Source organism: Pygocentrus nattereri, chromosome 17 (genome assembly GCF_015220715.1).
Source record: "Pygocentrus nattereri isolate fPygNat1 chromosome 17, fPygNat1.pri, whole genome shotgun sequence".
In the NCBI taxonomy this organism is placed as follows: domain Eukaryota; kingdom Metazoa; phylum Chordata; class Actinopteri; order Characiformes; family Serrasalmidae; genus Pygocentrus; species Pygocentrus nattereri.
This window is the reverse complement of record NC_051227.1, coordinates 15,526,887-15,543,657: the sequence shown is the minus strand read 5'-3', so window position 1 is coordinate 15,543,657 and position 16,771 is coordinate 15,526,887. Positions and strand designations below refer to the sequence as shown.

Below are 16,771 nucleotides of genomic sequence, written 5' to 3'. Positions count from 1 at the left end.
AGTCTAAAATATGTGATAACGTCTGCACAGGTAACATTTTATGTTTTATTTGAAGCCCACTCTCTGTCTGGACCCAGAGGGACGGCTGGAGTGTCCCCCCGCCAGCCGCTCCGCTGAATAAAAACACAGATTAATCAGCGAAACCCCCTGTGGAACAGCCTGACCTAAACACATACTGGCCCCTCTGCTTGAACCCACCATTAATCAATCATGTGGACAGCAGCTCTGAGAACCCAGCCAACAGGGAGAATACAGAGAACACAGAGAGTATAGAGAACACCAGAGAACATAGAGAGTGCAGAGAACACAGATAGTATAGAGAACACACAGTACACAGAGTATAGAGAACACCAGAGAACACAGAGAGTACAGAGAACACCAGAGAACATAGAGAATATAGAGAACACAGAGTATAGAGAACACAGAGATTATAGAGAACACCAGAGAACATAGAGAGTGCAGAGAACACAGATAGTATAGAGAACACACAGTACACAGAGTATAGAGAACACCAGAGAACACAGAGAGTACAGAGAACACCAGAGAACATAGAGAGTAGAGAGAACACAGAGAGTACAGAGAACACACAGAACACAGAGAGTATAGAGAACACATAGAACACAGAGTATAGAGAACACCAGAGAACACAGAGAGTATAGAGAAGACCAGAGAACACAGAATACAGAGACTTACAGAGAACACAGAGAATACAGAGAGCAAAGAGAACACAAAGAATACAGAGTACAGAGAACACAAAGAACACAGTATAGAGAACACATGGAACACAGTATAGAGAACACAAAGAACACAGAGAGTAAAGAGAACACAAAGAACACAGAGTACAGAGAACACAAAGAACACAGTATAGAGAACACATGGAACACAGTATAGAGAACACAAAGAATACAGAGAGCAAAGAGAACACAGACAGTACAGAGAACACCAGAGAACACAGAGAGTATAGAGAACACCAGAGAACACAGAATACAGAGACTTACAAAGAACACAGAGAGCAAAGAGAAGACAAAGAACACAGAGTATAGAGAACACAGAGAACAAAGAGCACAGAGAACAGAAAGAACAGTTACTTTTTTATTCATATAACAGTAAATATGTATTATGTTTTTATTGCTACATGAATAAATGTAACATTGTATATTAATATTATTAACATCATCATCATCATCATCATCATCATCGTCATTATTATAAACAAAGCACATGTATACATCGAAATCCAGTCATGTGTGAATGTACACAGCACTTTTGCACAGTTACTGTTTATCTTCTGAGTTAAACTTTCAGGATAAAACACAAAAGCTGAGCTGCTTACGGCACATTTATTTATTTATTTTCTTCCGTTTTTCCCAATATGATAAACAGGAGAATGTCCTCTTTTAGTGTGTTCTCTCTAAAAGATGTGTTATTTTCACTTAACAGATCTGTGATCTGAGCGGGATGTTTAAACTTTTGCACGCAGCCGTGTGTGAATGGAGCTCTTCAGACGTGTTTGCGCTGTGCAGAAGCAAACAAACACCACAGGAATGTGAAGCCGGCGCACTGTGATGAGGCAAATTCATCACTGCCCTTATCGGCTAATCACAAATCAGCTGCAGGCCGGAGCTTCGCTGAGCTGCCACTGCGCTTACGCTGAGTTATCCATCTGCACCGAGTCTGTCGCCACGGACACAAACCAGACCCTCCCACGGCCCCTTTGATGTGGTGCAGGGGCTTAACGAGCAACCTAATAAAGTCAATGAAACACTTCCCCAAACGAGCCAAGCTTTCAACCACTCTCAGCCAACTGATATCTAATGTCAAAGACAGAGAGAGAGAGGAGGGGGAAGAGAGAGAGAGAGAGAGAGAGAGAGAGAGAGAGAGAGAGGGGGAGGGGGAGGGGGAGAGAGAGAAAGAGAGAAGGGAGAGAGAGATAGAGAAAAAAGTGAGAGAGAAAGAGAAAGAGAGACAGAGAGAGAGAAAGAGAAAAAAGTGAGAGAAAGAGAGACAGAGAGAGAGAGAGAGAGACAGACAGAGAGAGAGAGAGACAGAGACAGACAGAGAGACAGAGAGAGACAGAGAGAGAGAGACAGAGACAGACAGAGAGAGACAGAGAGAGACAGAGAGAGAGAGAGAGAGAGAGAGACAGAGAGAGACAGAGAGAGAGAGAGAGAACGAGAGAGAGAGAGAGACAGAGAGAGAGACAGAGAGAGACAGACAGAGAGAGAGAGAGAGAGAGACAGAGAGGGAGAGAGAGAACGAGAGAGAGAGAGACAGAGAGAGAGAGAGAGAGAGAGAGAGAGAGAGAGAGAGAGAGAGAGAGAGAGAGAGAGAGAGAGAGAGAGAGCAGGTACTTTTTGGGTGGTGGATCATTCTCAGCACTGCAGTGACACTGACGTGGTGGTGGTGTGTTAATGTGTGTTGTGCTGGTCTGAGTAGATCAGTCACAGCAGTGCTGCTGGAGTGTTTAAACACTGTGTCCACTCACTGTCCACTCTCTTAGACACTCCTACCTTGTCAGTCCACCTTGTAGATGTAAAGTCAGAGACGACAGCTCATCTGCTGCTGCACAGTTTGTGCTGGTCATCCTCTAGTCCTTCATCAGTGGTCACAGGACGCTGCCCACAGGACACTGTTGGCTGGATATTTTTGGTTGGTGGACTGTTTTCAGTCCAGCAGTGACACTGAGGTGTTTAAAAACTTCAGCAGCACTGCTGTGTCTGATCCACTCAGACCAGCGCAACACACACTAACACACCACCACCACGTCAGAGATGTATATCACATGCAAGATTAAAACATTTTTTTAAAATGTTTAATTGTAAACAATAGAGAGAGGTTAGAAAATGGTTGGATATTTTATAACAAAGGAAAAAAAAAAACTTTTGGCTGAACTTCAGAGGGAAAATAATAAAACACATGAATAACGCAGAATATTGGCCCTTTAAGACGAACAGTGTTAGTGTGCTGTACTGTGTGTACTTACTGCAATAATGTCCAGCGTGTTGTCGCACACCTTCCTGATTTCGGTGTTCTTGTCGTGCATGAGGTCGATGAGGTAAGCAGGCGCCTCTGGAGGCAGAGTTCAGGAACTACAGTCTGCTACTAATCGTGATTCACTCTATTTATGTTCTATTTATGCTCACTTTTCTGTGGGCCAAACTTCCAGCTACTAATTAATCCTAGTTCTACCATGAAAAAAAAAAAAAAAAAACAGTTCACGGAGCAAATTATTGTTACAGCAATACTAACGAGATACGGAAGAAGTATTACCATTAACACTTGACACAATATAAAGAAATACTCATACTCAAGGCAACACTTCAGATATAAACCAACTTATGCACTTACTTGCCTACAACCACTCTGAATGAAATAATTTACATCTTAACCATTTAACCTCTTACTCTCCAGAGTATATTTTGTTTTTTCCATCTGAATTTACACATCTATACGGCATATTTTTCATAACATACATTTTTCATCAATGTAAATTTTTATTTTATTAATTTATTTTGTAAAAGCTGCCTTCAAACGAACAGAACATGTGCTTTATGATCACACATATCTCTATATGCTTACAATTTACTGCTGAAAGCCAAAAATCTCAGACGCTCTTTGTGTTATTTTATATTAGTAATATTTCCAGAGCAGATCACTGAAGAGACGCCGTCTGTTTATAGTTTATAGCCCAGATTTGGGGAAAAACAGCTCGACTTTCAGTAGAAAAACAAACTGAGTTCAGCTTCTTTTATTATAAGGGTTTAAAATGACATCACCATCTATTTGACTGGAAAGAAGAGTTACAGCCTCACACGACACCCAGCTTCTGAATGTAGCTTATGAGATATGAAGGTTATGAAGAACATGACCAAGTGTGGTTTGGAAGCACCGGCGGTCTCAAGGAAATAAAAAGGTTAAACATGTAAAAATGTAGAAAAAATGGTGGAGTTCCCCTTTAGCATACTAAACTAGTAAAACGCAGCAGGTAGTGGCGACTGAATGAATCTTTAAGGTTGATTCTATTTAATTCCAGGACTAAAATGGCTTAATAAGTGACCTAAATTACTTACACTGCAATGATCAAGTAATGCAGCTAGAATAATGTAACATTTGTTAGAGAATTTTAGCATTGAATTTCTTTGTCATGTTAGGAATGTCGTTTAATATTGCTGTATTTCTGAAACATAATGAGCCTTAAAAAAAATCTATAGTTTCTTTCTACGCAGAACATTTTTATGCGTGTCCAAATGCAGGTACTAATAACTGGTGAATATAGAATAACAAACACAAAAATATCCACACATCCCATATAAATCTGTAAAATGACACTCCGAATGAAGCCGCAAGAGAATGAAGTTGACCAAAAGGACTTTGGAAGTGACATTAATTATAAGTTTGTGAGCTACACAGAACAAAACAACAGCACTATGTGCCGACATTATCAAAAGGGACTTTTGCCTTTTTTTATTTGTAATGTCAAATGGTAACATTTTCTGAGATATAAAGTCATTCTGAGTGGTTTAGTGTGAAATACTTCAGTGGAAAGAAGCTGACTGAGGTCCTTTACAGTACTGGTGATAGCAGTGGTGAACTGCTGTACTGAACCGGGGTGAACCAGGGGTCAAGATGACTACAGCACAAATAGACATTTTATTTACTATCCAGAACCACCAGTGAACCCACACGTGTCTCCTGTATATGTAATGTTAGTAATAGTAAAATAGTGGTACATCTTAAACAATATTAATAGTAATAAGAAAAATAATAAATTATATATATATTTTAGGCCAAAATCTTAAATAAAAACTACCATAAAACTCACGTAAAAGCTTTCAGAGACGTAGGTTTTAGAGGCCTTAAACTCTCAGACTGTCTGGTTCTTGTCACCTTCACTGTGAACAGAATCTAGAATGGATGAATCATTTCACACCCATCCACACTCAGTGACTTTTTTTGTGTTTTAATGATTTGATTATGGAGAAAACTTGAAAAATTGCAGGATTCCTCTTTAACTGGTAACAGAGATTTTAAATCTGATTTTGTCAGTAACCCGGTCGACGTTTACATGCACTTGAGTAATCAGACAATGGGGAAATTCTAGGTCTACATGAATCAGATTCCTGCTTTACAACCAGCCAATAAAGTCACAGAAGATGATGTGACGTAAACGGAATGTAAAACTAAAACTTCATGCCGCGGCTTTTTTCTAAAACATCGTCACTTCACCTGAAAATATGAACATATATCATTTAGAGGATGAAGAATATGCAAGAGTTAAGCTGCTCGCTTATTTCTGGTACCACAATCTGTTTTCGCACATGCACAGACTGAGAAACATCACATCACTGAGAAATCTGATTATGATCGGATTATTGAGTGCATGTAAACACACACAGCTTCTGTTATAGAACAGTTAAGAATTATTACATTTTCATGTTCTTGGAGTTGGTTTTATTTCTAAAACCACTTCAGAGTTCTGACTTCTGCATAGTACTTTTATTTCAGTAGCTCGAGTATCACTCTGTCTGCCCTGCACTGAACGATGGTGGTGTTGAGAGAGTGGAAGGATACGGGTGTCTTTAATGATGACATCTCTGGTGGCCTGATGGAAAACCATCTGGTAGAAAACATAAACGATCTGGCACACAAACTCGTCATCCTCCTGTTGGGCTACAGAGAAAGCAAAAACACAGACACATGTAAAGAATAGGAACAATATGTAGAGAGCGCGCCAAATAAAAGTATCCCTATAAAAGTCTATCCTCATTATAAAGATTTCAACAGTGTGTTAAGTATAAAAATGCAAGTATGGATGGTGTTTTCCGTTATGTGATGTACTTCAGTCCATGTTTGTAGACAATGGTGATTCATACAGTGTCAGAAACCACATAATCAAGTCTATTAGAGATACTGAACAACATATATATTGAGGCATGATTCAGGCATGCAGTTAGCACCAGGCTAATCGGTGGGATATAAGCTTCCTTTAATAGTTAACTCGTAGCTCCAGTGCAAAACCTGAGAAGCAAACTTTAAACACCAAACATATTTTGTCTGGTTGACTGTAAAATTTCATTGGATCTTTCTAAAAGTAATAGTCTAGCACGTCTTCTCTACTTCATGAATTAAAATGAGGCTGCACTGACATGTACTTTATCACCGGTGTTATTTCACGGGAGCTGACATTCCAGCCCATGTAAATGGCACAGAGCTCTCGTGAGAAGCATCCATTTGAATGGAGTATCAGTTTCTCCCCTGAAACAGTACAGATATCTCCTGTGGAGGATTTTGCGACCCCTCCGTTTCTTTAATATGTTTTGATCCACAGCAGATAGATCTCTCCGCTGTGGGAGCAAAAACTCTGTCGGCCTTTTTCTCAACACAGGAAACTCCACACCACTGTGTTTCAACTCAACCATCTACTACCTGCCTGCACACATGGATATTACAATGTCCCTCTTCTTTGTTAATGCTTTGCTTACATTTACATTTACAGCATTTAGCAGACGCTCTTATCTATCTAGTTACCAATAGCTTAGAGAGAAAGACAGTCCTGAATATACTTTGTTGGGGCCTGTGCTGACTAGATGAGGACGTTAGAGCCTGTGCTGACTGTGTGAAGCTGAACATACTTTGTTGGAGCCTGTGCTGACTAGATGAGGACGTTAGAGCCTGTGCTGACCCTGTGAAGCTGAATATACTTTGTTGGAGCCTGTGCTGACTAGATGAGGACGTTAGAGCCTGTGCTGACCCTGTGAAGCTGAATATACTTTGTTGGAGCCTGTGCTGACTAGATGAGGATGTTAGAGCCTGTGCTGACTGTGTGAAGCTGAATATACTTTGTTGGAGCCTGTGCTGACTAGATGAGGATGTTAGAGCCTGTGCTGACCATGTGAAGCTGAAAATACTTTGTTAGAGCCTGTGCTGACTGTATGAGGATATTAGATCCTATGCTGTCTGTATGAAGATGTAAGAGCCTGTGCTGTCTGTATGAGGATATTAGAGTCTGTGCTGACTATATGAGGATGTTGGAGCCTGTGCTGACTGTGTGAAGCTGAATATATTTTGTAAGAGCCTATGCTGACTATATGAGGATGTTGAAGCCCATGCTAACTGTGTGAAGCTGTTTGTGCTTTGTAAGAGCCTGTACTGACTATATGAGGATGTTAGAGCCTGTGCTGACTGTGTGAAGCTGTTTGTGCTTTGTAAGAGCCTGTACTGACTGTATGAGGATGTTAGAGCCTGTGCTGACTGCGTGAAGCTATTTGTGCTTTGTAAGAGCCTGTACTGACTGTATGAGGATGTTAGAGCCTGTGCTGACTGCGTGAAGCTGTTTGTGCTTTGTAAGAGCCTGTACTGACTATATGAGGATGTTAGAGCCTGTGCTGACTGTGTGAAGCTGTTTGTGCTTTGTAAGAGCCTGTACTGACTGTATGAGGATGTTAGAGCCTGTGCTGACTGCGTGAAGCTATTTGTGCTTTGTAAGAGCCTGTACTGACTGTATGAGGATGTTAGAGCCTGTGCTGACTGCGTGAAGCTGTTTGTGCTTTGTAAGAGCCTGTACTGACTGTATGAGGATGTTAGAGCCTGTGCTGACTGTGTGAAGCTGTTTGTGCTTTGTAAGAGCCTGTACTGACTGTATGAGGATGTTAGAGCCTGTGCTGACTGCGTGAAGCTGTTTGTGCTTTGTAAGAGCCTGTACTGACTGTATGAGGATGTTAGAGCCTGTGCTGACTGCGTGAAGCTGTTTGTGCTTTGTAAGAGCCTGTACTGACTATATGAGGATGTTAGAGCCTGTGCTGACTGCGTGAAGCTGTTTGTGCTTTGTAAGAGCCTGTACTGACTGTATGAGGATGTTAGAGCCTGTGCTGACTGCGTGAAGCTGTTTGTGCTTTGTAAGAGCCTGTACTGCCTGTATGAGGATGTTAGAGCCTGTGCTGACTGCGTGAAGCTGTTTGTGCTTTGTAAGAGCCTGTACTGACTATATGAGGATGTTAGAGCCTGTGCTAACTGTGTGAAGCTGTTTGTGCTTTGTAAGAGCCTGTACTGACTATATGAGGATGTTAGAGCCTGTGCTGACTGCGTGAAGCTGTTTGTGCTTTGTAAGAGCCTGTACTGACTGTATGAGGATGTTAGAGCCTGTGCTGACTGTGTGAAGCTGTTTGTGCTTTGTAAGAGCCTGTACTGACTGTATGAGGATGTTAGAGCCTGTGCTAACTGTGTGAAGCTGTTTGTGCTTTGTAAGAGCCTGTACTGACTGTATGAGGATGTTAGAGCCTGTGCTAACTGTGTGAAGCTGTTTGTGCTTTGTAAGAGCCTGTACTGACTGTATGAGGATGTTAGAGCCTGTGCTGACTGCGTGAAGCTGTTTGTGCTTTGTAAGAGCCTGTACTGACTGTATGAGGATGTTAGAGCCTGTGCTGACTGTGTGAAGCTGTTTGTGCTTTGTAAGAGCCTATGCTGAATGTATTAGGATAAGTGTGTGAATATCAGTGTGCTTTGTTCGAACTTGCACTGACTTTGTGAAGCCATGTGAGCTTCATTAGAGCCTTAGCTGTGTAATAGGGATGTCTTACCGTTCAGAAGCTCTATGAGGGCAGGAATGATGCCAGATTTCGCCAGCATAACAGCACAGGAGTCATCCATTGACACAGTGCCGATCATTATAACAACCTCCAGGATCAGGTCGTCCTCCGCTGACCCTAAAACACACAAGCAAAAGGTCAAAGATCATACATGGGCATTAAAACAATTAGATCTACCAATTCACACTCTCATCAAATGATCCAACACAATCAGTGCAGGTCCATTATCATAGCTGCTATCATAGTCAAGTTACTGTGTAACCAAAGACAAACTTCTTGTATGTCCAAACACACTTGGCCAGTAAAGACAGATTCATATTCATATTAAATGACTTGTCAAAAGTTTTGGGACAGCTTGCCTTCTGTTAAATTTGGGCAGTAAATGTTTCCACTTATTTGTATTAATTCTTACACTATACTGAGCTTCCACTGGCAAGCCACACAAACAGCCCAGAAAACATACTTTTACCGTTTCCTGGCTGCCTAAAACTTTTGTACAGTACAGAATATAAGAATTAGAATTCAGAACCATTCGCCAAGACACAGAGGAAACAGACCTCCGCATGAAACCCATTCGTGTAGTGAAACACCCACATACATGCACACTAGTGAACGCACACACTAGGGGGCAGTGAGCACATCTGCCCAGAGTGGTGGCCAGCCCCATCAACAGCTGAGCAGTTTAGGTGTCTTTCTCAAGGGCACTTCAGTCACGTACTGTCGACTCAGTGGATCGAACCGGGGACGTTCCAGTCACAAGGCGGGCTCCCTAACCTCCAGCCCACGACTGCCCTGTCATACATAAACTGAGCATACAAACTGATACTCTCCAGCATGTCGTTACCTGGTTTAAGGTGGTCTTTGAGGTATGGTACGAGGTTATATTCTCTCAGTAACAGCTCCCAGTCCAGGTCAGGGATGGTGAGATTAGCCAGCGTCCCCAAACATTCGATCACAAACTCCTCGTCCTCGTCTGGACCAATCTGAGCGGCCAGGTCACCCACATAATCCTGCGGTACAAAACACAAAATATGTTGTATCAGAAACAATATAATACCTTAGACCTCAAACAGAACTACACTGAAAGCTTGGTGATTAGTAGGTTTTAATGCATTACAATAATCATTCACCTGAAGTCCAGGGGTTTTATTAGCTCTCCTACGTCCACCATATGTCTCGAATGAACAACTCTTAACATTTTGCTTGATTATTTTTGACTCATTAAAGAAAGTGGAGAAACTGTGAGAAAATCTGTGTATAAAATATGTACATACATTTGATGTAAACTAATGCAAACTGTGTTTTATGATGTTTTGAACTTGACAAAAAGGTTATAGTACAGTTGTATGGTATGGTATATGATATATGGATATAGTATACTGTTGTATGGTATGGTATATGGTTATGTTACACTGTTGTACGGTATGGTATTTGGTGTGGTATGGTATATAATATATGGATATAGTATACTGTTGTATGGTATGGTATATGGTTATGTTGCACTGTTGGATGGTATGGTATATGGTTATAGTACACTGTTGTTTGGTATGGTATAGTATATGCTATATGGTTATGGTACACTGTTGTATGGTATGGTATGGTATTTGGTACAGTATGGTATATGGTTATGTTGCACTGTTGGATGGTATGGTATATGGTTATAGTACACTGTTGTATGGTATGGTATAGTATATGGTTATAATACACTGTTGTATGGTATGGTATAGGATATGGTATATGGTTATGTGACACTGCTGTATGGTATATGGTTATGGTACACTGTTGTATGGTATAGTATATGGTATATGGTTATAGTACACTGTTGTACGGTATAGTATATGGCTATGTGACACTGCTGTATGGTATATGGTTATAGTACACTGTTGTATGGTATGGTATAGTATATGGTTATAGTACACTGTTGTATGGTATGGTATAGTATATGGTATATGGTTATAGTACACTGTTGTATGGTATAGTATATGGTTATAGTACACTGTTGTATGGTATATGGTTATAGTACACTGTTGTACGGTATAGTATATGGCATATGGTAGGCTGAAGGCCCATTTGACACTGACTAACCAGGAAAAGCTGTTTGAGTGGACCATCATGCTGTGAGATGTTTCTAATCATTTTCATCAACAGAGGGTCCTTAAACTTCAGAGCTCTCTTCATCAGCATCTTCAGACCATTTCCTGCAAATACAGATCCACTGATTAACAAAAAATTGATATCTTAGCGAGTGGAAACATCTTAAATTTAGTCAAAATATTTTTTTTTTCTCATTATGAGAGTGTTAAGAATATTAAGATTATTTAATTTATTTCTAGAATTTTTCCCCGTTATTTTCTAAAAGTGTCTGATTTCATTGGCAGATCGTGTTACTTGTTTTAAACATTACTTCTTGAAATGAGCAAAACTAAAGTGAACTAATCTGCCGATGGAATCAGACACTTTCACCAGATAAAACAAGCATAAATGTACAGAAACAGGTGGAATAATCTTAGAATATTCTGACAACAGACTCATAATGAGAGATGTTAGATTTATTGACTAGATTTAAGATGTTTTTTCTTGTGAAGTTAATCTTTTTTGCTGTGCAATAACTGCTTAAAGAACATTTTACTATATGTATAGTTTGAATAGTAAGTTTTACTCCTTGTTTAAAGCAAAACATTGATCCAATTTACCAACTGTAAGACCCATATGAAACAAAAATATATGGATGTACATCTGCTCATATTAAAAATACATGTGCAATATATGTTCAAGATAAGTGATGTTTAAAATATGTGCTAAAGATATTTAACTTTGTCATTTTTGACATTTATATATATGCTAATTTGTACATGTACATACACCAATCAGGCGTAACATTATGACCACCCCCTTGTTTCTACGCTCATTGTCCATTTTATCAGCTCCAGTTACTGTATAGCTGCACTTTGTAGTTCTACAGTTACAGACTGTAGTCCATCTGTTTCTCTGGTACTTTGTTACCCCCTTTTACCCTGGTCTTCAGTGGTCAGGACCCCCATGGACCCTCACAGAGCAGGTACTATTTGGGTGGTGGATCATTCTCAGCACTGCAGTCACACTGACTGTGTTAGTGTGTGTTGTGCTGGTCTGAGTGGATCAGACACAGCAGTGCTGCTGGAGTTTCTAAACACTTCCGTGTCGCTGCTGGACTGAGAATAGTCCACCAACCAAAAATATCCAGCTAACAGCGTCCTGTGGGCAGCGTCCTGTGACCACTGATGAAGGACTAGAGGATGACCAACACAAACTGTGCAGCAGCAGACGAGCTGTCGTCTCTGACTTTACATCTACAAGGTGGACCAACAAGGTAGGAGTGTCTAATAGAGTGGACACAGTGTTTAAAAACTCTGTCTGATCCACTCAGACCAGGACAACACACACTAACACACCACCACCACGTGGGTGTTACTGCAGTGCTGAGAATGATCCACCTCTCAAATAGTACCTGCTCTGTGAGGGTCCATGGGGGTCCTGTCCACAGAAGAACAGAGTAAAAGGGGGTAATAAAGTATCAGATAAACAGATGGACTACAGTCTGTAACTGTAGAGCTACAAAGTGCAGCTATACAGTAAGTGGAGCTGATAAACTGGACAATGAGTGTAGAAACAAGGGGGTGGTCATAATGTTACGCCTGATTGGTGTAGATGTCAATATATTGACATTTATGTAAATTAAGTATATGTAATAGTGTCATTTTCTAATAATTGCATACTTTTGGAATGTATATGGGAACATATTACAAACTTGACACATATTTTCAAAAATATATGGAAATGCATTTGTTTGTATACGGAGAAATTTGGTAAAAATACCAAACATTGAAAATCAAACTTAAACAATTTCCCCCAAATACATTCAATCAGCCAAGACATGTTTGGTGTCTGAAGTTTTCTTAGTTTGTTTAACACTGGAGCTACACAGCTAATGTAGCCAAAATGTAATGGAAGCTTAAGTACAATCATTAGGATGGTGCTAACTGCATGTCTAAATCATCACTCACTCCCTTCAGACTCTCTGGAGCTTTTATCTCTAATCTGACAGTGTTAGACACACTGTTCTCTGTAAATATGATTGAGTGAAATTGGTGTACATTACCTTCCATTACGCACCCCCCAAGCACTTTATTAGGAACACCTTATTGTTTCTACACTCTCCATTTGATCAACTCCACTGACCATATAGCTGCACTCTGTAGTTCTACAGTTACAGACTGTAGTCTGTACCCTGTTCTTCAGTGGTCAGGACTCCCAGAGGACCCTCACAGAGCAGGTACTATTTGGGTGGTGGATCATTCTCAGCAATGCAGTAACACTGACCTGGTGGTAGTGTGTTAGTGTGTGTTGTGCTGGTCTGAGTGGATCAGACACAGCAGTGCGGCTGGAGTTTTTAAACACCTCAGTGTCGCTGCTGGACTGAGAATAGTCCACCAACCAAAAATGTCCAGCCAACAGCGTCCTGTGACCACTGATGAAGGACTCTACATCTACAAGGTGGACTGACAAGGTAGGAGTGTCTAACTGAGTGGACACAGTGTTTAAAAACTCCAGCAGCACTGCTGTGTCTGATCCACCTGATCCACTCGCACCAGCACAACACACACTAACACACCACAACCACACCAGTGTTACTGCAGTGATGAGAATGACCAATCACCCAAATAGTACCTGCTATGTGGGGGTCCTGACCAATAAAGAACAGGGTAATTGTAATTGCAGAGCTGCAAAAGTGCTCCTATACGGTCAGTGGAGCTGACAGAATGGACATTGGTGTAGATACGAGGAGGTGTTTCCAATAAAGTGCTTGGTGAGTGTATGTTAGCTACATTAGCCTCGTAGCTACAGTGCAAAACTACAGAAGTAAGCTTCAGACTACAAACACGTCTTTGCTAGAAATGAAGAAACGGTGTAAATCTGACCTGTATAAAGTATCAGGAAAGCATACTGAACTTGTCTGCTATGCAGAGAGACTGTACCTTCACAGATAATGTGGGCGTTCCTCTTGTTAGCAGCCAGGTTGATGCAAAAGGAGATCAGCTCAGAGTCGATTCTCTCCTCTCCGTGTTCAAACACCATCTTCATCAACTGAGCACAAACACACAGACAAACTAGAGAGCCTGCAAACTATCTGTTGTTATTTTTTGGGGGGTTTATTTAGTTAAACCAATCAGAGCTAAACTAATCTGTGTAGTACATAATTGGAGCTCTGTGGAGTCAAGATATTTTAACAGAAAAAAAAGAACCAGAAAATGTGTGCATTCATAGTGTTCAATCACAATATCAAGAAGACCACGTCTCCACAAGCTCTGACTCGGACTGTGCTCTGATAGAGCTCATCTTATCACCTGTACTACATTTACAACCCTGCAAGTGGATGAAAACAAGCAAAATAAATCAGAATGATCACTAAAAGATTTAAAGATTTTAGCCACCAAAGCTCTTAAATAATAAACTCATACATAAATATCAAGCGGAAGTCAGCTTCTTATTCACCAACTTCTGATTTGAATCCGTTCCACCTTAAATGGGACTGCAGTTGTAATGAGATGCCTTGAACATAGAACAAATTTTGAAAGCTGGCAAATACAAAAACAATATCACAAAGCTCAACTCAATAAAGGCATCAACTGACCTGAATAAAGGCATCAACTGACCTAAAAAATGCATCAACTGACCTCAATAAACGCATCAATTTACCTCAGTAAATGTGTCAATTGACCTCAATAAATGCATCAATTGACCTCAGTAAACGAATCAACTGACCTCAATAAATGCATCAACTGACCTCAGTAAATGCATCAACTGACCTCAGTAAACGAATCAACTGACCTCAATAAATGCATCAATTGACCTCAGTAAACGAATCAACTGACCTCAGTAAACGTATCAACTGACCTCAGTAAATGCATCAATTGACCTCAATAAATGACCCTTAATGAAAACATACCTCAAACGTTTGCTTGGAGACGTTTAACAATTAATGTGCAGCACAGTGAAGCTATAATCAGCCATTGGAGCTGCCGATCGCGTCTCACTGACGGATCTAACACTGCGTCACAAACCACACACTTCTGTACTTCACTACTACACTACTACACTAATGAGTGCACTTCTATTGGTATATTTTGTGTATTATATATCAGATATTATATATCTAATCTTTTTCTGCATATCATTTAGTGCGCTAGTATGCGGATTGGAAGATAAAAATAATAATGCCACGGGGAATCTCAGCCGTTTAGATTGCAGCTTTTGCTTGTCATCACTACAACCACCAATCAAATAAAATCAAGTTGGGACACTCTAATTACACTAATTAATGTGCTTTAATAATTTAAAAAAGGTTTAAAATGTGTTTTATTGCTTTTGCTGGATCAGTTATGGCTTTCTCATCTCATTACAGCACTGCTGAGTGAAGTTGCTGTCTAAAATGATGGCAGCACGATTGTGACGTTATCGGAATAGCATCAGTTGCTATGCCTCCACTCCTCATACACATTCAGCACTTCATCCAAGGCGGCACTGAGCAGCAGAGAACCAAACATAGTTTCATCCAAAGCTAATTCAACTACTTTTCATTGCATTTGGCAGGAAAGTCCAGAGAGGACAAGTTTTAAAGATGACATCAACTGGAAAAAAATCATTTCAGTCAGACAGAATCCTGGCTCAAGCTAGTGACCCCACAGTGGCCCTCTCCTCTGTCGGAGTGAGACACTGCATGACTCTACTTTGTAACCAAAGTGATGCACTGAATCTGTTTGATTCACGTGTGCATCATTTCTACATTTATTAAATATACAGCATCAGCACAACTTCGTCTTTCAGCTTTCTTACCTTTGACAATGTACTATCTGGCCAAAAGTACGTGGACACCTGACCACCAAATCTGAACTCTTAGAAAAAGATGGTTCCCCAAGGGTTTTTTTGAAAAGAAAATGGGTCTTATATAGAACCATGGACACCAACAGAGCCCTCTGTATGATTAAAGGGTTCTTTCATTATAAAAGTGCTCTTCAGTTTGGTGTAGAATGTGCTGTAGGTGGTTCTCTATAGAACCTTTTGATGAGCATTCTACACAGCACCAAAAAGGGATCTTCTATGGTTATAAGCTTAACTCAATAACAATAGCAGAACCCGTTTTGGTGCTATATAGAAGAACATCTTTCAAAAAGGTTCTATGTAGAACGATCTACAGCACGTTCTTCATCAATCTGAAGAACCATTAGGGTCATTTGGGTGTTCATGGTTATAGATGGAACCATTTCCTTTACCAAAGAACTCTTGAAAAACTGAGTTTTTTTAAAAGTGTGTATATGAGCCTGCTGGACATCCCAATTCAAAATCAAGGGCATTAATATGGAGCTGAACCTTTTTGCAGCTATAAGTTTCCACTCTTCTGGGAAGCTTTCTACAAGATTTTGGAGAGAGTCTGTGGGAGTTTGTGCCCATTCACTCAAAGATCATTTGTGAGGTCAGACACTGATGTTGGACGAGAGGGCCTGACTCACAGTCTATTTTCTAGTTCATCCCAAATGTGTTCAATGGGGTTGAGGTCAGGGCTCTGTGCAGGCCACTGGAACTCTTCCACACTAATCTTGTCAAATCATGTCCCTAAACTGCTGCCACAAATCTGGAAGCGTATAACTGTCCAAAATGTCTTGGTCTGCTGTAGCATTATCACCCTTCGCTGGAACTACGGTGCCCAAACCCTTAAAAACAGCCCCAGCCCAACATCCCTCCTCCACCAAACTTTACTGTTGGCACTGTGTGTTCTGGTAGGTAGCATTCTCCTGGCATCCACGAAGCTCAGATTAATCCGTCAGACTGCCAGACTGACTTGTGGCTGTGAAAAAACGACTTAAGTACAGAAACTAATTACATTTACTCAGTTACTGTCCACCACTGATTGTTAGGAATGTAAAAGAGCGAAGGCAGGACCCTTTACTGAAAGAGTCACTGTAAAACTGATCCATACAAGCTCAACAGTAAATGTCTGTTACAAGATTCAAAATAAAACATAAGGAATGTCTTTAACAAGCTTCAAATGTCTGTGTTTAATCTAGAACAGCCCAAAAATGTTTATGGGCAGCATTAGCTTCGCGATAACACACTACTACAAATCCCATTGAGCCACTAGCAGAAATTAG

General features: G+C 40.5%; 1 protein-coding gene across 2 annotated transcripts in view; it reads right to left on the bottom strand.

Annotated features, from left to right (window-relative positions):
• kifap3b (kinesin-associated protein 3b) overlaps positions 1-16,771 on the bottom strand; it is a 57,716-nt gene that overhangs the window by 18,419 nt on the left and 22,526 nt on the right. The window contains exons 12-18 of one of the 2 annotated variants that reach the window (XM_037546762.1): positions 13,601-13,709; positions 10,671-10,783; positions 9,430-9,595; positions 8,577-8,702; positions 5,572-5,670; positions 2,984-3,069; positions 1,195-1,811 (exon numbers count right to left, since the gene is read on the bottom strand). In XM_037546762.1, coding sequence (XP_037402659.1) covers positions 1,797-1,811; positions 2,984-3,069; positions 5,572-5,670; positions 8,577-8,702; positions 9,430-9,595; positions 10,671-10,783; positions 13,601-13,709 — 714 coding nt within the window. In that variant the 3' untranslated portion in view covers positions 1,195-1,796. Of the gene's footprint in view, positions 1-1,194; positions 1,812-2,983; positions 3,070-5,571; positions 5,671-8,576; positions 8,703-9,429; positions 9,596-10,670; positions 10,784-13,600; positions 13,710-16,771 lie in introns of those variants that run through there. The other variant, XM_037546761.1, reaches the window with a different exon arrangement.